This window comes from Pseudopodoces humilis, chromosome 11, assembly GCF_049639895.1.
Source record: "Pseudopodoces humilis isolate 2021_Gansu_Grassland_sample_001 chromosome 11, ASM4963989v1, whole genome shotgun sequence".
NCBI classification, from domain to species: Eukaryota; Metazoa; Chordata; class Aves; order Passeriformes; family Paridae; genus Pseudopodoces; species Pseudopodoces humilis.
The window spans coordinates 5,520,183-5,542,914 of record NC_142210.1 but is presented as its reverse complement, the minus strand read 5'-3'; the positions used below and the strand labels follow the sequence as shown (position 1 = coordinate 5,542,914).

Sequence of the window (22,732 nt, the reverse complement as noted above, 5' to 3'; positions counted from 1 at the left end):
GCAAGGAAGGGGAAAGGAAGGAAGGAGGGCAGGCAGGCAGGAAGGAAACAAACTAACAAACAAACAAACGAGGGAGGAAGGCGGGTCGGCCAGCCAGCCAGAGCTGGGGTGTCGGCAGCCCGGAGCGGAGCTCGGCCCGCGGGCTCAGAGCTGCTCCCCAGGGCGCGGCGCTGGAAGGGCCCCGGGCAGCGGAACTCCGCGGCGGGTGCGGGGTAAACGCCGTGAGGGCTCGGCCGGCGGGGAGGCTCCGGCTGGGGAGGAGCTGCAGTGGCAGGAGTGGGGAATGCCTGCCCGAGGGCAGCTCCGCTGGCTGTGCCGGGGAGCACTGCCCGGGCACGCTGGCCCCGGTCACTTCACAGGCTTAACCTGCAGCAGGGCAGCTTTGGGTTGGACATTAGGAGGAATTCCTTCATAGAAGGGGTCATTAGAAATTGGAAGGGGCTGCCCAGGGTGGCGGTGGTGGGGTTCCCATCCCTGGAGGTGTTTTAAGGAAAGACCGGGCGCGGCACTCAGTGCTCTGTGCTGGTGGGCTGGGTGACAAAGTGGGGTCTGTCACAGGTTGGACTCGGTGGTCTCAGAGGACTTTTCCAACCTCAGTGATTCTGGGATTCTTGCTCTGGCGAGAGCTTTGTCGCTCCGGGCTCCTGCCGCATGTGCCTTTCCTGCCGCTGGCAAGTGGTGCTCGCCTGTGGTACTGCTTTTGGGAGGTTGTTGCTCCTTTTGTGTTCATTGTAAGCATGCTTCCAGCAACGCCTTACGATTGCATCTTTCTGTGTTTTTAAATGCGAAGTAATCCCAGTCTTTTCTCATGAGCACTAGTCTTAATCCTCCTGGGTATTGTAAAGTTCTCTTTACTTGGCTACTACAATTCTGCCTTGAGCTGGGATGCTAAATGTGTTGTCCTGTTTTGGGCTTTTTTTTTTTTTTTTCTTTTTGGCAAATACTTCAATTTTCTTCACTTTCAGAAGTGACCAGCTAGTTCTCCATGCTTCAGCTGTAGTTAATGAAGGAGATTGTTTCCTCTTGTGGGTCTTTACTCAGGTGCCTGTAACTTGCACATTTGCAACTTTCAAGCATAAGAGGCCAAAATTTAATAGTAAGTCAGCAAAGCTTATGTAGCATAAAACTGGCTAGATGTGTCTGATTTTAAGGCTTTTCCCCAAAATCTGGATATGCTGGCAAAGTAAGCAAAGCTGTCAGGCTGTGGGGGTGGTAAGGCAGTGGCACAGAGAAGCCATGGCTGTCCCTTCCCTGGAAGTGTCCAAGACCAGGTTGGATAGGGTTTGGAGCAACCTGGGATAGTGAAAGGTGCCCCTGCCCATGGCAGGGGGTTGGCAGGAGATGGCTTTAAGATCCCTTCCAACCCAAACTGTTCTGGAATTCTATACTGTCTGTCTCCTCATCTCTCTGCCCACTGAAAATTGATTCCGTGTAGGTGTGATTAGAATGAAAGAGGAGAGCTGCTACTGTCTAATGTCTGCTGTTGCCACCTGGAGAACTCTTGGAATGCTGTCAGCAGCTCAGGGGATCTGCTCATCTGCTCTCCTCAGCACCCTGCCCTCAGCAGAACCACAAAGTTGTTCTGCATACTGATTGAGTTTTGTTAAGCACAAACAGGATCAAAGACAGACAAAACACTGTCAGAATAGGGATAGGATTTTTTCTTTGCTTGTGGTTTAAAACACAGCTCTCAAGGACATGTTTTAATCCCTGAGTTGTGTTTTAAAGTGCTGTAGGAGCACAGTAGAAGATTCTTTGGGAAAGAGAGCAAAGCTGAGCCTGCATTTGTGAAAGTCTCCCTTGCTGTGACTGGCTCCCCTTTTGCTGATTGCTTAATAATGCCATATTAATCTTTGAGGAAATATGTTGGAAGGATCTATCTTCAGTACTTGGAAAGTGTGTAGATTTTGGAAGCATAAGTTTGTGTTAATAGCTCTGGATGAATTTAACCATTTTTGTGTTAGATGCAGTTTCATTGAAGAGACATTGAAATAAATTTTGGCTTCCTGGCTATGGTTTCATGACAACTTTTTATTCCCCATTTTTAGCTTTAGTGTAAACCCTTCTTGCTTTCACCAAGATGTGAAATTTCTTCGGGTATGCACATGTTTGTGACTTAAAAGGTGTAGTTTTTACCTGAAGCAATGTACTGCTCCTGCAGTACAAATGTAAAATAAGCTATTCAACTTATTTTCATAATTTAAGGCATAATTTAAGAGGAATTTTTCAGAAGTTTGTGTTTTCTTGAAATTCCCACAACCATATAAATATCCAGTGTGTTCTGAGTGTGGTGGTAAACTGCATGGTCCCTTTAACATAGTCTGTAATAGAGGCTTGGAAAATACTTAATTTATGGATGAGTTCTTACTGCTACTTGCTTGTGTTTTCTCTCTGAAGGGACAAACTTCCCTGTTGGGGGTGGATCTTGGGCTGGCCCCTTTCAAGCCCAAATGTTCCTGTTCCTCCACAGGCTGGTGCTCTCAGATCTGCAGTCCCTTTGTGTTGAGTTGACACAATTGCAGATTCTTGTTGCTCCTCTCTGAATTTATTAGATCACATGATTATATCACTGCAATTTGGTAGTGCTGGATGATAGCATTGGGTACATTTTTCTGGGAAAAATCTGCTTTCCTCTATTTGGCTTGTAAGTTCATGAAGGTGCCATTATTTTCCTTACCTGTAATTGCATGCTCCTTGTATGTTTTTTAACTTCTTTGCTTTGTGGGCTTTTGCTTGTCTTGCAGTTGTATGGAGAAGCACCTGGTTAGTGCATTGTCATGGGTGACCATTGCTTTCCTGTACTTCCCTAGTACTGAAGCCACCAGGATTCAGTGATGGAGGCCTTGCTGGAAGGAATGCAAAGAAATGGGCAGGGGAGGTATGTATGCAACTGTACACAGCAGTCATTCCAAATGATTTAAGTATTAACCTTGCTTCTTACTGAAAATAAATCCTCTGGTACCAGTGTGCAGTGGCCTTCAGCTGCTACAGGAACAAAGTCACTGGGGCAGCTGGCTCTGCACTAATCCCTGCTCAGGTATTATAGTCCTAATTGTCAGAAATTTAGTTCTATGTCTTCCTGAAAACCTTGGCGTCCTTTTTTTTCAATTGTTGTAAACTCTTCTTACTGTCCAACATCAGGAGCAGTAGTAAATAAAGCTGTGAATAAATATTTATTTTGTAACAGCCTTGCAAGGCTAATGAGATGTGACTTTGTTATCTGATTTCACTGAAAACATCTGGTTATTTCCTGCTTGTGTTGAAACTGCAGAGTCCCACTCTGCTCTGAGGAATCCTTAATGCTCTGTCTGAGGTGAGAGCCTCTAGACTTTTTAAACCCTGAGAGAGACTGTAGTGACAATAACAGAACAAAATGTTTTATGTGTTAAACAACCGTGAAGCAAAAGTCACTGATGCCATTTTCCTAGTCATCCCTGAGAATGTGACACAAATTTATTTGATACTGTATCTTCTTCAGAGAGCTGGTTGCAGAAATCAAGTTTAGAATTTGCTACATATTAGCAGATGCTGTGAAGGAAATGTTCCTGCTCTGCATAATAGCTGCTAATTTTTGGTTAACTCACAGGACAGGGTGAACTTCAAATGTGACTGATTTTGGCTCCTTTAAGAAGTATTTCTTTTCCTATAGAAAACGTGCCAAGTCCTGAAGTGTGCATATGCCCTGGGGGAACAGAGAAATTTCCATCCCTTAACCTATTGATTTCCATTTCTTTTCAGTTCTTCCCTTTGACAGGCAAATTAAAGGGGTAGAGATCATTATGGAGTTCACCACCCTCTAGGGCTGTGTCTGGCAAACCTTAATATTGTCCCTGTCTTGGCAGCTGGGAAGTTTTAGAAGAGTTACTTGAATTGACTTCAATAATTACTGCACCAAATTAGAAATCTGGGCATCGCTAGGGAGCTTGTGCTCCCCGATGGATTGCGAGGGTTTGATTCTTCATTATCATGTTGTCATCCAGCCCCCTCTGCTTCAGGGTTTGTCTGCATTTGTGATAAACTTCTGTTTTTGGGAGCTCATAGCTTGGCTGTAAGATTCCTCTGGTGACTGAAACCTGCTATAAAATGCCACTGCCTGGAGAGCAATTAAGGCAATACAAAATATGAATTAAACACACTTTGGTTTCCTTACATAATGCATAGTACCCAAGGCAATAGGCTGAATGCCTAAGTGTGAAGAGATGTGGTTTAGTGGGCATGGATGGTATTGGCTAAAAGGTTGATGATCTTGGAGGTCTTTTCTGACCTTAATGATTCTGTGATTCTGTGTCTGTACAAGCTGATTTGAAGCGAGTTCAAAGCACTGCATGTGCAGAGTTGGTGTTCTGGTGCCAGTCAGTGCGTTCTGCTGCCTTGGTTGGTTTGGGACATGGGATGTGTTGGGTGGGACCTGCTTTGTGACTCCAGACTCTCTCCCCTCCAGCGGTGGGTTCTTGACCTCCTGTGAGGCTGAGCTGCAGGAGCTGATGAAGCAGATTGACATCATGGTGGCTCACAAGAAATCTGAATGGGAAGGGCAGACACAGGCTTTGGAAGCTTGTCTGCGTGCTCGGGAGCAGGAACTCTCCTCTACCAAGGCAGCTTTGCAGGAAAAACAAAAGGAGGTACCTTTGTTTCATACTATTTTTTGTTTGGAGTCAGCAGTGCATTTTACCTGTTAGAAACATGAAATCAGGAATAGAATTTTTTAAGGACCTGTTGGAACAAAGTGTCTGGTTCATAATTCAATCCAATTCAAGTGATCAGCTCCCCTAGGGTTGGTGGAAGTCCTCATATTGAACTGTTAGAGTTATTAGAGAGAACCCAGAGACACTGGTTCTGGCTACAGCAGTAATGGACAGCCCAGCAACCTGCAGTCATTGCTAGAAAAAACCCATTTCCTACAATATAAACTGCATCAAGAAAACCATTTCTTACTATGAACTACACCAAGACATTGCTGGGAAACTCTCCATGGGCTGCTTTTCAGAGAAGAGCTCTGCTTTTGTGGTCTTTAAATAAAAGCCTGAGGGAAGTGCAAAAAAATTGTGTTGGTGGAAAATTATTAATAAGTGAAGTTTTTGTGCAGGATGTGGACCATAAGATGCAGTTGAGCCACAGTATTTTCGTTAGCAAGAATGATGGCTTTTATCATCTAGGTTATTGTTGTTATTATCAATTATGTTTTCTCAAGACACTTGAAATGTTTCTTACCACCAAAAGTAAACATGGATTTCAAACTGAACTGTAAAGTATGTTTGAAGTCTCTGCTGGAGTATATTCATGCTTTTGGTTTAGTCATATGAATTTTCTGTTGGTTTTCTTTTAATTTGTTGGCTTGTGACCACTCAGGTTGTGGATGGGAAAAGATAGGAGGAAAAAAAAAGGGAGAAAAATGAGTCACAGGAGCAGTTGAAACAGTGTCAGGGAAGTCTTTTCTGTGAGCTTCAAAACCCCATTTATTTTTTTCGTTGCTGTTAAGAATCTCTCTTTTGTCTGAACATAGTAAGCTAATGATATGGGCAACTTCTCTCTTGGTAGATAGCTTGAAATCATAATGCATATTTGTGAAGAGTTTGATGAAAATACTGGATAGAAATGGGCTTTTGGCACAAAACAAATATGTCAGCTTTGTCCCCAGAAGTGAAATCCAGAAACTGGCTCAAAACAAGAGGCCACAACAGAAACAGGTGTGGCCCAAGCCTACCAAAGATTTAGGCACAGCCTCCATCTATTTCATATTGAGGGACCCCAGTGAAATGTCCATGTATCTAATGGCAACAGAGCCTTCTTCTGTTGTATTTATTTGCATTTTATCCCTTTGTTCAGATTGGCATGTTGCGTTGCCAGGTCGAAGATGTGGAAAAATCCAAGCAGGACATGGTTAGAGAGTATGAACAACAGCTGAAGAAATTCCAGGAGGAAGTGAGTTGCAAAGAGAAAAGTTTGGTTTCTAGTTCTCAGATAATGATGGACCAATTACTTTGTGTCATTGTTTTTGTTTCAATGCTGTGGTTTTAAAACTCCCCACTCCGTTAGTGTTTGTGTGCTTACAGAAAACAGCATTGAGCATAGATAAGGTAGCATCTTTTTTTTGTGATTTAGAGGAACTTGGTGACAGACAGAGAACTGTTGAAGTAGAAATGTTTTTGTATGTTGGACATCTGCAGAAGTTTACTGCAAGAATGTGCTGTGTTTGCCTATCCCAGTCACCACAGTGCTGCTTCTGGAGCTGCCACAGGTACAGGCAGCAGCAGTTTGCTCTTTCAGCATTTCTGAAATTCAGAAGGGGTGGAGATGTGACTGGCCTGGCTTGTTTGACATCAGGAAATAGCAATGGCATTTCTCATCTTTTTGCCTCTGTTAACACTGATGAATTTAGAAGGGATTTTGTACTCTCAAGGAATATTAGTCTTAATACCCTTTATAAAAACCAAGTGTACATAGAAAATGCTGTTTGACATTAATATCAGAACTTTAATCTCAAAGTCTCTTGCTCAGTGCAAGATGATACCTGTCCTGCAGGTGGTATAACAGCATTCCAGGTTTATGCCTGAACTCTTTGCCTGTCTCCACTTGCTGGTAGCAGGGAGTGAACTGGCATGAGCAGCTCATAGAGCACTGACCTATTTTCTCTGGAGGGCTGGGCCTAGTTTCTGCTCACTGTAAGCCATAAGTGAAATTAATTTGGTAGTCTCTGCTCTGATGACAGAAGGCATCTTTTCTCATTTAAAAGTACCTCACTATTCCATATGACTAAGTGTCTTCATTTGCTGGGTGTTCTCACTGGAATTGTGGATAAGCTGCAAAGAAAAGCTAAGGTACATTGGCAGATCAGCCTAAATTGCTAAAGCTGAAATACAGCCTGTGTGTTGTGGCCTAAATTGCAGTTTGTGGGTATTTTACCTACACAGTATTAATGCTGATGGCATCGAGCTCCAGTATTCCTCAGTCTTCTGTTCTTAGTACTGTTTGGGGAAATTATTTCTGTCCCTGTTTACCACAATTTCCAGTGCAATTACAGGTACAGTGTCTAACTTACTGAGACTGTTGAAAGAATAAACCTCTTATCTCCTGATACGTTTGGCAAAAGCATCGATGGTATTAACTCTAGGCCTGAACATCTGTCCCCACTGAACACACCGAAGTACGGAATGTATCGGGTCTTGAATCAGATATTTTTTCTTCTCATGGTCCTTCTGTTCATCCATGGGCTTAGCTTTGTCCATCAGTAAAACAGCAATGATGGCTTCTCAAATTCATGTGGCTATTTGGAAGCCTTTCATTTAATAGTTGAGTAGGGGGAGCTCATCATATGAAAAATTCTCTGCAAGTTGAAAGTGATTATTTGCACAGGGGGTCATTTAAATGTCAAGAGTTTTTTCCTCATTCCTGCTTCTGATACAACTTCAGCATCCTAGCAGCAGGCGTAGGAGTGATATTTTCTGTTGGCATTCTCGACTCATTGTGAAATACACAGTGTATCTAAGCAGAAAATGACAGATGAAGTGGTGTTGATATTATGGGTAATGGCAATTCTCAAACCTTCCTTCTCCCACTAAGCAGGAGAGTTCCAGTTCCCACCTGAGCTGTACAAGTGTATTTTGATCACACAAGAATTACCTGCGTATGCTGTGGTGGGTGTGTTCCTGTGGGTGAGCAGAACAGCCACAGGCACTGCCGGCTCTTCCTGGGGCTGGGAAGCACCTGTAGAGGGGGGGATACTGTGCTCTTGCTGCATTGACAGCTGCATGTAAATCTCCATCTTATCAATATTTCAGTCATGCTTTAATTATGGTAAGACAGGGCTTTAATTAAAGCTGCTGATGTCATGACTTCAGTGGCATCTTTCTACTCATACAACTCATGTGTTTTGCAGTGGTGTTGATACGAAAGACTCATTATCCAAATGGAAGCCTTCACTTGGGAGCTGTGTGGCCTTGATGAGGGCATTGTTTGTTTGAACCACTTTGTGTGTCTTCTTTCAAAGGGCTATGTAATTCTTGCCTTGGGACCTTGAGCAAAGCTCTCTCTTCTCTGTATCCTGCAGTTGTCCCGGCTGAGGAGGAGCTATGAGAAGCTGCAGAAGAAAAAAAGCAGAGGAGAAGCTAACAAGGGACAAGAGGAGGACAAGTTTGAATTGAGCCGACTGACCAGGAAGCTGGAGGTATGTGGTGAAAAAGCAAATGCTGACTAGCTTGTATGTATTAACTGCCTTACTGAGCTTCACTGGTGACTGACCAGTCCACTAGGAATGGACTGTGAATCCTGCTTAAGGGGCACTGCCCATCCACTCTCCAGGTGTGGCTTTTCTCAACTGCGTGTGTGATAAAGGCAGTTTCATGTGCTAGGGCCCCTGACTGCACAGTGTAAACCTTAATGCTGTTCTTACCCCAGACTAAATAAGAGGAAAAAGGTGCTGGAAGAGTAACTAAGTATGTGAATGGAATGAATTCCAGTGTGGGGGGGATTGTATTCTGACTCCTTTGAGGAGGAGGGAGCTACATGTGAAACTTCTCAACCCTGTCTCCTAATCTTTCTGCTCTGTTGAACTCAACCCCACTCAGTTTTCTCCTTCTGAGAGATGTGGTAACAACACACATCTGATGATGTAGTGCCCAATTTCTGGAGCAGCAATTAGCAGTCAAATTCGGTATTTAATTCTTGTAATCTTAGTGATTTTGACAGCAACGTGTTTTGGACTCTAAAGCTAGTCTGAATTGTTAAACCCCTGACAGCAAACCCATGAAACCATGAATGTGCTGGCACTTAACATTTGTGAGCAGCTTTACCTTGGGAGGGGACGGAATGCAGCGAGCACGGTGTGTGAGGGCTCTGCGCTGCTGAGCTGCTGCATCAGGTGACTGGCTAATGGTTTCCCTGCTGGGGGAAAGGTGTGAGGATATGGTGGGCAGAGAAGGCAAACATGGATATGAACTGGAGGGGGATGTACTGCTCCAAGCCACCCCTGCTGTCCTTGCAGGAGTTCCGTCAAAAATCACTTGACTGGGAGAAGCAGCGCCTGCAGTACCAGCAGCAGGTGGCATCGCTGGAGGCACAGCGCAAGGCTCTGGCAGAGCACTCCGAGCTCGTGCAGGTACAGTTAACCTCTGCTGAAAGTTTCTGCTTTGTTTGTGGCAGGGAGGGAGAGGCTAATGAAATCTCTCAGGCTCCCATCCAGTTCAGATTGCCATTGAAGTGACTTCTAATGTTCCAGCAGAATAAGGTTTGCTTGTACAAGTGCTGTATGGAAAAAAGATGTAGAGTCTGTCATCAGAGATTAGATAATCCTTGTGCAGCTCCCCCTGCCATTGCTCTGGTTAGCAGAGAAGGCAGTAGGATGTAGATTTACCTGGGAGGCAGAGACCACAGCATATGAGACTTTAAAATATGTTACATCATGTTGTCTAGTTGAAAGCTGTGTACCTGCCAGCAGCTAAATACGAACCCTGTGGGTCCAGCTCAGAGGGTATTGTTGGCAAACAGTCTTCCTCTACAACAGAGACTTGCATAAAATACTGAAGCAACAGCAGTTTTCAGCCCCCCACCCCCTTTTTATTTTAGTTCTCTCAAAGGCAAGAAGTAGTAGGGCTGCTGTTCTGCAAAGCTGATGGCTCAGTGAATTAGTGGTGCTGCATCAGAGTGAGATGAATTGACCTAGAGCACAGCTGTGAAGTCACACAGACACAATCACAGCAGACACTGATAAGAAGCTCTTGCTGGGGACGTTGCACTTAATGGGCTCCTGAGTTGCTCTTGAGTGGAAGCTCCTGCAAGGAGGGAGACTGTGATGACAGGATTGAAGCTGGCTCTGACAGGGGCTTTGTGAGAGGCTGACACCAGGAGATCTACAAATGCAGAGAGTCCTTGAGCAGAAGGTCTTGCTGCTCTGCTGTCTGTGTGTCGTTGATAGCTCAATTGTTTGGGAACAGATGTGTCCTTGGAGCTCAGGCTGGGACACTGGGGCACAGAGGAACTTGTCTTATTGTGCAACAGAAAACCAGGAGGTTTGGGAGGTTTTCCCGAAGCGACATAGGTGCCTTAGGTGCACAGGTACTGTGAACAGACTTCCTGAACCCTCAGTCGCTTTGAGAAGCGCAGCATGGAAGTGCTAAATTTATTGTCTTGGATGTTTCTGTATATTTTATGCACTTAGTTGTCTTTCTAGCGTGAGGTCAAGCTGAGATCCATGGCCATGGAGTACTTCCCCTCTCTCTCCTTTCATCTGGCTTCCCCTCATCTCTTCCAGAGCAGCTTAGGGAAGCCTGGAATTCTTCCCCAGTACAGGCTACCTTCTGGAACACCTGCAGCCTTTAAAGTCAGCCTTTCCTAAAAACCTGGAATTCTCTGCTGGCCTGGATGTTGTGTGGCTGGAAATAAGAGATGGCTTAAATGTTTTCTTAATGCAGAAATAAATATTCAGGCAGTCTGATACTCTGGCAACTTTGGTGAAGAAAGGCTGTGCTTTAAACTCTCAGCCCTCTGGATTACCTTTTCTGTCATGACTATTTAAATAATAATAAAAGGCTGTAATCAAAACTATACCATAGCCTTGCAAATGAGCAGTTCTTAGAGTTTGTGTAAATCTGGGCATGTGGTGATTCTGACAGGCATTGCTGCTCTTTGAAACTGGGAGTATAGGAGTGCTCAGATATTTTGTTTCAGCCTTTAAAAATTCAATGATTGTGTACAAAAAGGGAATATATGAAGCGAATGTTCCTAGAAGTTTATGAGAGAGCTGGCTTGTTAAATTTCACCAGCTAGCTGTGTGGAAAGAAATGCTATGAAATAAAGTATTGTGCCTATAAATTATAGAGCAGGTATTGTCTGCTACCTGTACATTCCTTGTAACTTTTTTGTCTGCCATTAAAACACTGAAAAATTCAAAGTGAACATTCCCCCAAGCTGCTGGAACAAGCTATTTACTGCAGAGAGCAAAGCAAATTGGCTGTTACACCTGGTTTGTTTTGGGGCTGTTTGGTGGTTGTGGTTTTGCAATTGTGCACCCTGAGTTGCTTTCTCTCCTGGTGTGGAATTCATGGTTGGGTAATCTCTGCTTTGTTTGGTTTACAAACTTTCTTACCTGCAGCCATTAGTCCTGGTCTAGCCTTGGGCTCATGAGCAAAAAATAGCAGGTGGCTTTGTTGTTAGACAAATCATACTCAGGCAGCTGGAGTGATTTGAGATTCTCATTTTCCAGATTCTCTTTGAACTGCCTTTGGAATCAAAGGCCCTCTTTTTTTCATTTTGTTTTTTACTTATTCCGTTTGCCTTTGGAAGTTTTATCCATCATGTAACCTGGAACAATACTCTCCCTAATTCCCTGGAAGGTATTGCTTACTTTTAGAGTGTGGCTCATTACACCAAGAAATGAGTAGTTGTGTTGAATTTAGCTTTGGTACAACTTTTGTGCTTTTGCAATTCAGCTTTAATGCAGATGATTGCTGTTGGCAGAGCCAGCTGGCCAATCGGAAGCAGATCCTGGACTCGGTGGAGCTGGCGAGCCGCTCAGAAATCCAGCACTTAGCGAGCAGGCTGGAGAGGGCCAACGACACCATCTGTGCCAATGAGATGGAGGTGGAGAGACTCAGCATGAGGGTGGATGACCTGAGTGAGGACAATCGCCTGATTCTGGAGGATCAGCAGAGAGTTCAAGAAGAATTAAGGCAGTCAAAGAAAATGTTAGAGGTGGGAATGTTAGAGTGGAAGAACTCTTTAAGAAACAGGGTCTAAAGAACTGCTGGTGGGAAGGCTTTTCATCCTGGAGTTTTTGTCTCTTTCTAGAGCCTTTGTAAAGTTCCTGATTGGCATAAAATTTTTTGCAGCCATATGCTGCTCTGCAGTATTTCCAAGGGTCCTAAAAAATCTGATGTACTTCTCATCACATTGCAACAGACTGGTTTGGTCCATCTTGCAGCAGTCATTCCTTCTGCCTCCTGTGCAGGTGCTGCAGGATGAGAAGATGGAGCTGAGAGCTACCTTGCAGTCCCAAGAAGATTTCATTGACAGCTCCAAGCTGTACCAGGAACAGTTACAGAAGGAGCTGGCTAAGATGACTGAAACTCTTCACACAAAAGAATTCCTCATCAGGTAGCATCTGTGCCTTGCTGGTACTTTGGCTCTTCAATCCAGATCTATGCTCCAGGTTCCCTCTCTGAGGACGGTAGCAGCATTTTCATGCAGCTGGATCTGTGTTGGTTGTATTTAACATTGTGCACTGCAGTTTCTCACAAGCGCGGTGCTGCCTTGCAATGTTTTTCAGTTTGCGTTGCTTTTGAAATTAGCAGATAATCAGTAAAGAACATGGAAGGAATCCACTTTCCTCAGCTGGGTTTCTGGAGGCAGTGCAGGGCTTTTGAGGGTGTTTCTCCCAGGCATTTTCAGCTGAGTGCTGGAGGCCTTTCAAGGTTTGATAATGTGCTTATGAACCTAGGTGAAAGTTCACACTGGTTGGGTCTGGGTGAGGTGATTACATCTGTGACAAAATCATCTTGGCTTCCCCTTCTGCCCTGGCAATGTGCAGAGGCTGTTGGATTTTGGTGGCTGTGTCAGAAGGTTTGGGTGTTGGTCACCTACCAGCCTCTGTCAGGGAGGCCAACATCAAAATAAAATGTAGTCTTTTTCAATCAGCCTTAACTCAAGCAGGGCCTGTCATCCAGCTGCTGTGTTTGCTTATTCACACTGCACACAGTGGTCACCTGCTTTTAGGTGCTGTGCATTTTTCAGAGAATTCCAAGAAAAAGTAGTTATGTTCTCTGTACCAGTGAACTCAGACATGATGTTTCTGTGCTGGGATTAAGCTGCTGTTTCTGTGTAGGGCCTTGGAGGAGCGCTTGCAGGGGAAGCCACTGTCCTCTGCAGGGCTGGAGCTGGAGCAGGTGCTGCTGCAGCTGGATGTTGCCCAGAAGAAGGAACAACACTTGCAGACAGAGGTGACTCGTCTTGAGAACAGGTAGCCCATGGCTTGCTCCCTCTGGAAGTGCAATTAGTCTTGGATAATAATACAACACCTAATTGGGTTCATCAAGTTAACCAGTGATTTTTGTCAGCTTGTTTTAAATATCAAAGGGCTAAAGAAATCAAGTGCTATTCATTTTTCAGTGTGATAGTGGCTGCTTTGGTAATTTGTTGGCTGCCTTTCACTGCATCTGGTGGGTGTTCTCAGTGTTCCAGCTTGCTTAGGCTGAGCACCTTCACTCATAATAGGCTAAGGAGTCTTTGTTAGGCAGCTGGTAAGAACCAGATTCAGACCTTCCTGTGAAGTGAGGATTATAAACAAATCTGTCCAGAGAGACTGTGGACTCCCCATCTTGAGAGGTGTTCAAGACCAGGCTGGATGGAGGTTGAGGCAGCCTGGTCTAGCTGAAGGTCTCCTTGCCCATGGCAGGGGGTGGAACAACTTGAGCTTTAGGATCCCTCCCAACCCAAAGCATTTTGTGATTCTGTGATTCCTCTCCAAGTTTGTGGTTTTCAGACTTGTGTTTACATAGAAATTTTGTAATCTTAGTTTGTAAAGAAACAAGCAAAAACCAGCTGTTATCTGTTAGATGAACTTCCTGATCTCATGTGAAATGATTTTGGAAAACAAACCCAAAGGATTGGTAAGGAACTTGTAGGCTGAGTTCAGTTTCTGTTGTAATGGACATAAAAGACTGCCTGGAAGATCAAAGTTTCTCTGACCATTTCCTCCATCTTGGGTTATTCTAATCTATACTTTTGCATTTGGCACCCAGCCTGGTGTCTTCAAATGCCAGGTGTGTGCAGCTGAGCGAGGAGCTGGGTGAGAATATCAAAGAGCTGCAGTCCCTGGAAGAAGACCAGACTGAGTCGAGGGCAGAGATTAAAAAGGTAACGTGGCTTTGTTCCCAGGGAGTGGGATGGCACTGGTGAAGTGATCCCCGTGTGCCACGTGCCTCAGCAGTAGGCAGAGCAGGGCTGCTGTGCAGGCAGGGATCTGCTGGAGGTAAGGAACACACCTGGCAGAGGAAGGGTTGAGAGGACACCTGTTTGCAGGTGTCTGAACTGGCTTTGTGAGCATCTCCTGGGCCTTCCCCAGTACTTCTGTACACTGGAGATACTTGAATTACTGCTGGAGGGGCAAATACGCAAAGAAATTAGGGTCTGCAATCCTGAGTTTAAGCCAAGTACAGGCTCCCAGCAGGATGAAGAGTAGAGAAGGAGTGAATTTGCTGTAATACATCCTGTTATACTTGAGGCAGGACTTCCAATGTGTCCTGGTCCCTGTGTGAATAAGGGAGTCTGTTTCAGGCTTGGTAGCTGGACATGAGGGCAGGGGCTGGGAGAGATGGAGCAGCTCACCTGCCACAAGGGGCTCACCCCAGAGCTCTGAGCACCCAAGGGGGGCAAGCCCTCCACTAGCTTGGCTCTTTATAATGGTCTGCATCAGCTTGTATGAGAGCTTACACTGGAGCCTGGTAGAGGGGAAGCCTCATTGAACCTGAGAGAAAAACCTCACTTGTGTGGAAATCTTTCATCCTTTATTCTGAACATACAGAGGTGCAGATCTTGCCAGAGATGTGTGCTTGGTTACACATCTAAACAGCCACACAGTAAATGAATCTCCCACAGGCTGCTGGGGAGGAGGGAGAGATTTATGAAGGCTGTTTCTGTTTTATATACTTGGGAGGCATTGAGGTGACATGGAGATAAATCACCGTATGTACAGTATTTACATGGGTAGGCAGAGATCATCTGGTTCAATTTTCTAAAATGCTTGTAATTCTCAGAAAAATCCTGGGTGTTTGGGTGGTTAATATTTCTGACTAATGAAATGGAGTCCTGGGGAAGAAATTATGCTGCTGTTCTGTTGTGCCACTGAGTAAATATACAGTGTGCCTACCGAAATATTGTATGTGGTGCAGGTCTGCAACCTCACAAAGCATTGAATAAACCAAGATAAGGTATGGAAAAAGATGACCAAAAGGATGGAGTGTTTTTTATACAAGCAACAGCTGAATGGAATAGGACTTACCAAACTGGAAAAGAGATAAATGAGATTGAATGGACTAAAAATAAAATCATGCCTGTCATGTGGAAAATAAATAGGGATTGATTATTCTCTCATAATGCAAGGACTAGTGGTCATCACACAGAGTTACAAAAACAAAGAGATGTATTTTTACCCTGTGCATAGCTGGCTGGTGGAAGCTTGCCATGGGAAGCTTTAGTTGCTACAAGCTAACATTGATTCAACTCTAATATCAATTCAAAAGACTTAGGGCAAATTAATTCCTGGAAGGAAAATCCAGCTTGAGCTATTTAAAGTTACCATCTTTAAATGGTATCTTCAAATACTTCAGGAAGGCAGAGTGGCAAATTGCAGGGTTATATTTTCCAAGAGTTACTGTGCTTCCCCAGTCACGGTGAACCTTTGGCTCTCTGGTTTTGGCTACAGAGGTTGAATGATGAGCTGAAGAGGCTGTTGCTTTGATAAATTGTGGGTCTTCTCAAGTACTTCACATGGCATGAAACTTCTTTCCAGTTGGCAGTGTGTGGTGTGGGAAAGGATTGGGATGAGGTGGCTTACAATCAGGAAGGACAAGCATGTGCAGAGGGTTTGTTATTTAGAGCTTTTTTGTTTTCCAGAGCTGAAATTTCATATTACCATGTGCAATACTTTTGGTTTTTTTGCTGAAACGTGTTTGAAAACTCGTGGGTGGTGTGTGTGTATGTCTTGCTCCAGCTGAAGGACCAGCTCTCTCAGGCTGAACAAATGCACAGCAGTGAGCTAGAAGGGATGAAAAGGGAGATCTCCAGGCTGACGCAGGAGCTGCACCAGCGGGACATCACCATTGCATCAGCGAGTGGCTCCACCTCAGACCTGGAGCAGCAGCTCAGAGCTGAGATTGAAAGAGCAGAGAGGAAAGCAGTGGAGCACAGGGTAAAAAAGGCACAAGACTCTTATGCTATCTGTTTAAGGCATCTGAAGGCTTGGACCACCATCCTGGTTTTTAGCTACATTAGTACTTTCCTTCTGTCTTTAGCCTCTGTACAAAAATTGAGACCTTCTGAAGGAATCTTCTAATGGTGGTGTTCACTGAATCTGTCTTGCTGCTTCTTTTCAAACCAGCAGCCTACAGTCCCACAGAATTCTTTGGGATCACTCATGCTATATAGGCCAGGATGGATACCATCTTTGAAAACTGTGCATGGTTATTTTTGTAGCCTTCTCTGTAGGGTCCCAGTACAACACTGAGCCCAAATCTTCCTTAGTACTTGAGTTTGAGGGTGAGAAATGCTTGGAGGGTGTTGTGGGCATGCATTGTGTTCTTTTTCTAGCTTGTTGTTTGCCTCTGTTTCCTCAGGTAATTCTGGTCCAGCTGGAAACCTTGAGGCTGGAAAACCGTCATCTCTCAGAAATTCTGGAAAAAACAGAGTGTGGTAAGCTGAAGGTATGCACTGAGGATCAGGAGCTGGGAAAGGGGCTAGCACTGTGTTCCTTCCTGGGTCAGAGTCTTTGCCCAGGCCTCTCAAAATGGGGAATAGAGCTCAGTGAACTTAAAACCCAAGCAAAAGAGGCAATTTGAGAGGAAACAAGGTGCACAAATATCAAGCATTTGTTCAGTCAGAGAGTGGTGAAGAGAACTGCAGAAGCAGCCATCATTTCCATGTCTTCTCCATGGGCTTTGGACCACGTTTTTTAGCACATTTCATTACACTTCCATTTTAAGCCAGTTTACCTCAAACCTTTGCTTCTCAACCTGTGACATCCTTTTGACCTGTCCTAGAGCTGTAACTGCTCTGGTCCATTGAAATACTTGAGGTGAGAGCGTGTTCTCCCCTGGTGAGGAGCCATTCAGCAGGGCTCTCCTTTGCTCTCCATGAGCAGGGTGCAGACTGGGAATATGGGCTGGATGTGTTGGGGCAGTGTTCTTGGAAAAGGCCCTGTGGTGGGCTCCTGCAGCTGAACAGAACCTCCACAGCTCTTGAGGCAGAGGGGAGACGAGGAACCTGCATGGAAGAGGTACAACAATGAGTTGGCTCATTTTGTGAAGGAAGAAGTGACTGGTTTGCAAGTTCTGTCTCAACTTAAGCAGAATGGCTGCTTCCCAGGGGATAAAGGCTGGATTCAGACAGCTGACAACCTCATGAGAGTATGTCAGAGCTTTTATGCTGTTAGATCTGTGAGAAGGAAATAGTCAGTTCTTAGTATTAGTTTGGGGTGATTGTCAAATGTGCCAAGTTCCTGGGAAAGTGCTGAACAGAAGCTTGTGGCTGGTGTGATGGATTAGAAACAGCTTTCTGGAGGGCTGTTTTGAAACTGAAATAACCTAAGGCCCATTACTTTCTGCTTGAAAAGTGCCTGGTGGCTTTTGCCTGTGTGAGCTCCCAAAAATGTGGTAGCAGTGTGTGAAGCAGGAAATCTGCCTTTAAATAAAGCCCCACAGCACTAAGGCACAGGAGCTGGATCTTGGCCTGGCAGTCTTAATGGACATTCAGAAAGACTTTAGATACAGAGGTGATGAGAGGTAATTAAGCATCTAAGTTTAATAGAATTGGCAAAAAACAAGTGGGACTGTCACAGGAGTAGAAGCAGTGGAAATTTTATCCACCTGGCCTGGTATAAAGAAGATGATGTGAAGAAGCAAGTTGTTCAGAGTTTCAGAAAGGTCAGAGGCAGGTACATCTAGGTCCATGTTTTCCTGTTTTAAAAGGAATCCACTGGTGACAGAGGCTGACCTTCCCAGGCAGATCAGCAGATCAGCACACTGAGTCTGGATGCAAGCCCAATAAGGCATATATGTAATTAATTTTCTCCTAGGAAAATCTTGAAGGTTTTGCTAGTCAAAATGAGATTAGGGGATATGCCCTAAGGAATCTCTTGCTGGCCTTTGCTCTGCATGTGACTGTGGTGTCTTGCAAACCAGAACTTCTGACTTCTGCCCTTCTTTGTCTGTTAGGGGCACGATGGCACCCTGAGAGCACTCAGGGAGGACTATGCTGTTGAGCTCCAGAAATTAATATCTGAGAACCAGCAGCTGCGGAAGGACCTCGCAGAGACCAGGGCGAAACTGGAGGTCACTGCACAGGTGTGCCCAGATGAACCCGAGGGCACGGCTCAGCAGGGGCAAGGCAAAGAGCCCAGGGATGTACAGCACAGGTGAGTGACCCCAGGGATGCTGCTTCCTCAAGGTGAAGGAGAGCAGAAGGTGTGGGGATGTGTGGGGTTTAATGGCACGCTCTGTCTCTCTGCAGTGCATCGTGCATCCGGGAGAGCACAAGGACTGTTTGGGAATCTGCCTTTATGTCTTAAGCAGTGCAGTAGCTTTGAGTTCCAGCTGGTTTGTGTTCTGCAAAGCCAGCAGTGTTTGTCTTTTGTCTGCTTTTGCTTCTCTCTGGAGCAGCAGTCTGTGCTGTTTTTGGTGACAAGATTAGATGTGGCCCAGGCGGCTGTGCTCCCTTCTGTTACTGTGCTAGGATGTGCAGGCTGTGGTTTTTGGTATCGACAGTAGCAGAAGAGAGAGAGAATTCCACAGGGACTGGATGTGTGTTTGGAAGTGCTATGGAAACAAGTTTGGATTGCCAGGGTTGTTAGTAACATCTATGTTAATTGTTGCCTCTGTGTGAGTTTTTGCTGGAGTTGAGCTGCTAAGAGACAAACTCAGTGCTCAAACCTGCCTTCCAGGACAGCTCAGGAAACACAGCACGAGCACGATGAACACACAGCAAGGACACATCTCCAGCCTGACAGGACTGCTCAGCATCATAACAGGGACTCCCAGAGGTGTGGGGCTGCTGAAACAGGAGCTGTGAGCCCCGAGATGGGTGAGCCACCCTCCCAGAGCAGCAGCAAGAACTGCAAGGAGTCACGTGCCCGGCTGGGAGCAGAGTCTGTGCTCCATGTGGTGGATGAAAACAAAGATTTTGCAGATGAAGCATCTAAGCAGCCTGCCTCAAATCATCACAGAGAATCTGTGTTTTTGGTAAGCAGTTGTACAGGGGCTAGTTGTTGCTCAACAGCTGAAAATAGAGCTGGGTTCTAATCTGGTGAAAGGAGACAGGCTTATGAGTGCATGACCTAACTGCATGTTGTGTGTGATCTTGTAAGTAAATGAAAAGTTAAATGAGGAAGGAAAGCCACTGCTGGATGGTTAAGATTTGGCCAGGAGGATCCATATGGTGGCTCTTTCAGAAGTCCTTGGAGAAGAGCTTTGTGTTTGTGGGCTTGCTGAGTTAATTTCAGGAGCTCATGGTTCTCTCTGTGCTGGTGCTGTACCTCATTGTGTACCAGGACCTGACTGTGTCCCCTCAGAATTCTGCTTTAGCTTTTGGCTTGGGTCTATAGTAGGGGCTCAGAGTGAATGTGGAGTGCTGAGTATGTCAGTATTTCACAGTCTCTGGGTGACTAGTTGCTGCATATCTGTAAAGCACAGGGTGAGTTTTACCCCTTTTCAAAGGGGCTGCAGCAGTCAGCACACTGAACTTAAAGCTGCTTATGCTTGCTGATGACAAAGCCTGAAATCTCTGCTTCACTGCACAAAGGGAGCCTGCTCTTTTTTTCCCAGTTGCTGATCATACTTTTTTCACAGGGAGCAGTGTTAGCACTTTCTCTGTCTTACCTCAGCTCAGTTGCTGAAGCACTTGACCAAGATACAGAAAATTTGTACTGAATCACTTCTTCCTGTCATGTTTAGGGAGGGGAGAATGCTGAGTGCTGGTCCTTGCTCCTGATGTGTTGCCCCAGCAATGTTCAGAGCCATTTCTCCTTTGTTTGTGTGTTGGTAGCAGTGACAACTATTAAACTAATAGCCGTCTTTTTGTGGGAGTCCAGAGAAGAGGCTCTAAGGCTAATGCACAGATAAGTGGAGGCTTGTCAGGTTTGTAGATGTTGATGAAGTTTACTACCAAGAATAGGCCTTGATTTTTCAAGACTAAAGTAGCTTGTGCACATACCCAGACAGCACTGTTGGAAACTCAGGGAGCTGCAGTATTGTAAATGGAAACTCTTCAGGTTGCAAGATTGGACCTAAAGTGTGAACAGTTCCACTTCAGGGTCTGAGAAGCTCTAGGGCTTGATGTTTAATAGAAGAGAATGGGCTGGTTTTTATTCTGAGAGGTCGAAATAAGGTTTCTAAGGAAATGCAGATATTTCTCCTCATGTTGACTGGGTCTCCCTGTTCATGGTCAGGCTCCAGTGTCTTTAAATCAATTCCTTTAGCGCTAAGAGAGGACTCTCATCAGAAGACAGTAGTGGGGTGGGAGAGATTTGCTTGTTGTCTGTAGGCTTTTCTGTTTCCCTTTGTTCCTGGCTGTTGATAAGACCTGAAAAACGAGACTCCAGGATTTGGAAATAACCAGTTATTATCTCTTGCCAAGACACTGAGACAACTTGTCTGTAATGGAAAGCAGCCCCTTAGTAACCTTAATATTTCCCGTGCCAGCCCCTGTGCACGAGGCTTCTCTTCATCAACTTGTACATTAAGCCTGGTTTACAGTGTTGTTTTTGTAAGTTAATAACTTGTGGCTAAGTGATGTGAGGAGCAGGAATAGTTCTTGACTGTAAAGGAAAGAATCTGGAGTAGTTTGTTGACCATTGCTGGCTGGACTGAAGTGCTGTTCCGTGAGCTGCAACGGGAGTTTGGCCTGTGGGATTGTATCAGGAGCCCATTACTTTGGGGAAGAAGAGGAGGTATATGAAAGAAAGCAGATATTCCCAGTGTGGAATATCTGGTAAAATAATTACCAGTCTGGCTGTGCTTTCCCTTCCCTGGACCCAAACTCTGAGGTGCTCCCACGTGCTGGGATTTTTATGGAGACAAGGAGCAGAATATAGACCTTGAGTTGCACTGACACCCAGGGTAAATTCATTCTGTAGTGACCTTCTCTAGCCCTGATTTTTTAGTAGTGATTTTTTGGCAGTGCTGGCTTGTTGCATCAATCATTGCTGGCTAGAGGCTGTTGGGAGGGACATGACCTGTGATACAAGTGTGAGATCTGAGTGCTTAGTCTGGTCACTAAGATGGAAACGAGCCCTCTAGGAGCATGTTCAATTGTGTGGTGTGCAGATCAGTGGTGTTTCTGGGCAAAACTTGGCATGAGGGAATGTCTGATAATTCCTTTGTTTCCCTTTAGTGCCCCTTGCCTACAGCTTCTGTCGGATCCATTGCTGCACGATACCTGGAAGATGAAGAAGTGAGATCCCAGCACATCCTGGAGTGCCTAAATGCTCACATTGAGGAACTGAAAAAAGAGAGTGCAAAGATAGTGAGACGATTTGAACACCAGGAGTAACGTTTCTTGTGGAACTGGAATGCTGGTTTCCTTACGTGGTTCCACACCGTGACTGGGAAGGTGCCTACATCCAGTTGGGATTGGAGCCTGAGTGAGAGGCCACGTGTTCCCCTTGGAGCTGAATCAGCAGGGTGGGAGTTGAGGAAAAGGAACTCCTGTCTATCTGCTTGCTCTGATGAGAGGTGTTATACCACAAACATTTTAGTCAGCTTGCCATAGGTCAGAGACCTGCATCAGAGCTATGTGCTCACTCACAAAGATTATGGTGTTTTTTAAAAGCAAACTGTTTTCTAGTTTTTATGTGAACTATTTAAAGTATATTTTATACTTGTAAAAACACTGAAATAAATCAGAATGGCAAACGCCTATTTTCTTATTCATACAAATACACAAAATGACTCTTGTGGGTTATCTTCCCTTCTCATCAGGAGCTTGGATCAACACCTTTTCCATCACAGCATAGCTGTGTTCTTCACAAAACAAGGAATGAAATTCCTCATTCTTTTAGGCTATCTGCATTTTTTCCAGTTAATTTTCCCTTAGTGGAATTTCTTATTTCCTGGTTCTTGCAGCTTCTGCCCTTTATAATTTGTGTAGTATCTAGTGTCTTTATCTTGAGGTGCTTGAAGTACTGCAGAATATCTGAGGAATGAGTGCCTGAATTCTGGATGTGGTCATGGCTCTTGGAGAAGAGAACTGGGAATGAGAAATGGCACTGGATGGGCGGAGAACCCACAAGCAGGTGAGGTTCATCCACATGTCATTGCAGCTGCCATGTGAGCTGGTGCCAGCCTGAATCTGGACAGTCCAGGGGAACTGCTGCATCAAAATGCATCTGTGACCACTTTTGGGGAAAATATTCAGTCTTTTCTCAAGGAAAGGAAGTTGTTACTTAGTGAATTATTAGTAATTAGGACTTATTTCCTATGGACTTGTTTTCTTTTGGGGGTCTCTGCAGTTCACCTGTGACTGAGTCTTCATGGCCATTGTACAGACAAACCTTGGGATGAGGGCATTCCATGTCCACAAGTTTCCTGTTCCTTTCCATCAGCTTCACACTGTATTAGAGCAGCTTAATTCTGTGCAGGGACAGGAAATCAAAAGCACCACATGTACTGGGAGCCCAACCATTGTGTCAGACAGGTGAGTTCAGCCAAGGGGATGCATGGCTGCAGACTGGGCCTGCACTTGGGCATGGACCTCTGCATCCCAGAGTTTAGAAATGTTCCAATCCAAAAAGTCCTTGTATTTTTGCTTTCTTGTGGAGCTCTTTGCACAAAGATAAAACCTTCAAATCCATTCTGGGTTCTCATTGTGCAGCCTTCATAATGTGCTGAACTGGCCCCACCTGGGGCTGGACTGTGGTTGTGTTCTGCACAAAGTCATCACTGGCCTTGGATCCTCTGTGGGGCTGTCTATGGGGTTTCTGGAACATCCACCATGTCTGTCCAGATCTCAAATAAGGACTTGTTGGGTGTGGAGC

At 45.0% G+C, this 22,732-nt stretch overlaps 1 protein-coding gene across 9 annotated transcripts; it reads left to right on the top strand.

Moving 5' to 3' along the window:
- Positions 1-8: 8 nt before the first annotated feature.
- CEP63 (centrosomal protein 63) lies at positions 9-21,603 on the top strand. 9 transcript variants are annotated; one of them, XM_014258265.2, is made up of 16 exons: positions 15-212; positions 966-1,096; positions 2,745-2,878; positions 4,442-4,622; positions 5,827-5,922; positions 8,048-8,164; positions 8,981-9,094; positions 11,452-11,685; positions 11,942-12,087; positions 12,815-12,949; positions 13,731-13,845; positions 15,701-15,898; positions 16,323-16,409; positions 17,919-18,118; positions 18,644-18,941; positions 21,091-21,603. In XM_014258265.2, the coding sequence occupies exons 3-16, from the start codon at positions 2,835-2,837 to the stop codon at positions 21,247-21,249; spliced, it is 2,124 nt and encodes a 707-aa protein (XP_014113740.2). In that variant the 5' UTR covers positions 15-212; positions 966-1,096; positions 2,745-2,834; the 3' UTR covers positions 21,250-21,603. The 9 variants fall into 9 exon arrangements, with proteins under 9 accessions (XP_087917255.1, XP_014113740.2, XP_087917250.1 ...); XM_088061124.1 differs by lacking the exon at positions 966-1,096 and adding an exon at positions 598-731; XM_088061125.1 differs by lacking the exon at positions 966-1,096 and adding an exon at positions 559-707 and having other exon boundaries at positions 2,811-2,878.
- Positions 21,604-22,732: the final 1,129 nt, after the last annotated feature.

What these genes read in the sequence shown, in the direction of transcription:
- CEP63 (XM_014258266.2), top strand. Translation starts at nt 2,835, where the DNA reads ATGGAGGCCTTGCTGGAAGGAATGCAAAGAAATGGGCAGGGGAG. An exon ending in AGCACTCCGAGCTCGTGCAG is followed by an intron (nt 9,095 to 11,451) that starts GTACAGTTAACC and finishes TGCTGTTGGCAG; the next exon opens with AGCCAGCTGGCCAATCGGAA. An exon ending in ACAGAGAATCTGTGTTTTTG is followed by an intron (nt 18,942 to 21,090) that starts GTAAGCAGTTGT and finishes GTTTCCCTTTAG; the next exon opens with TGCCCCTTGCCTACAGCTTC.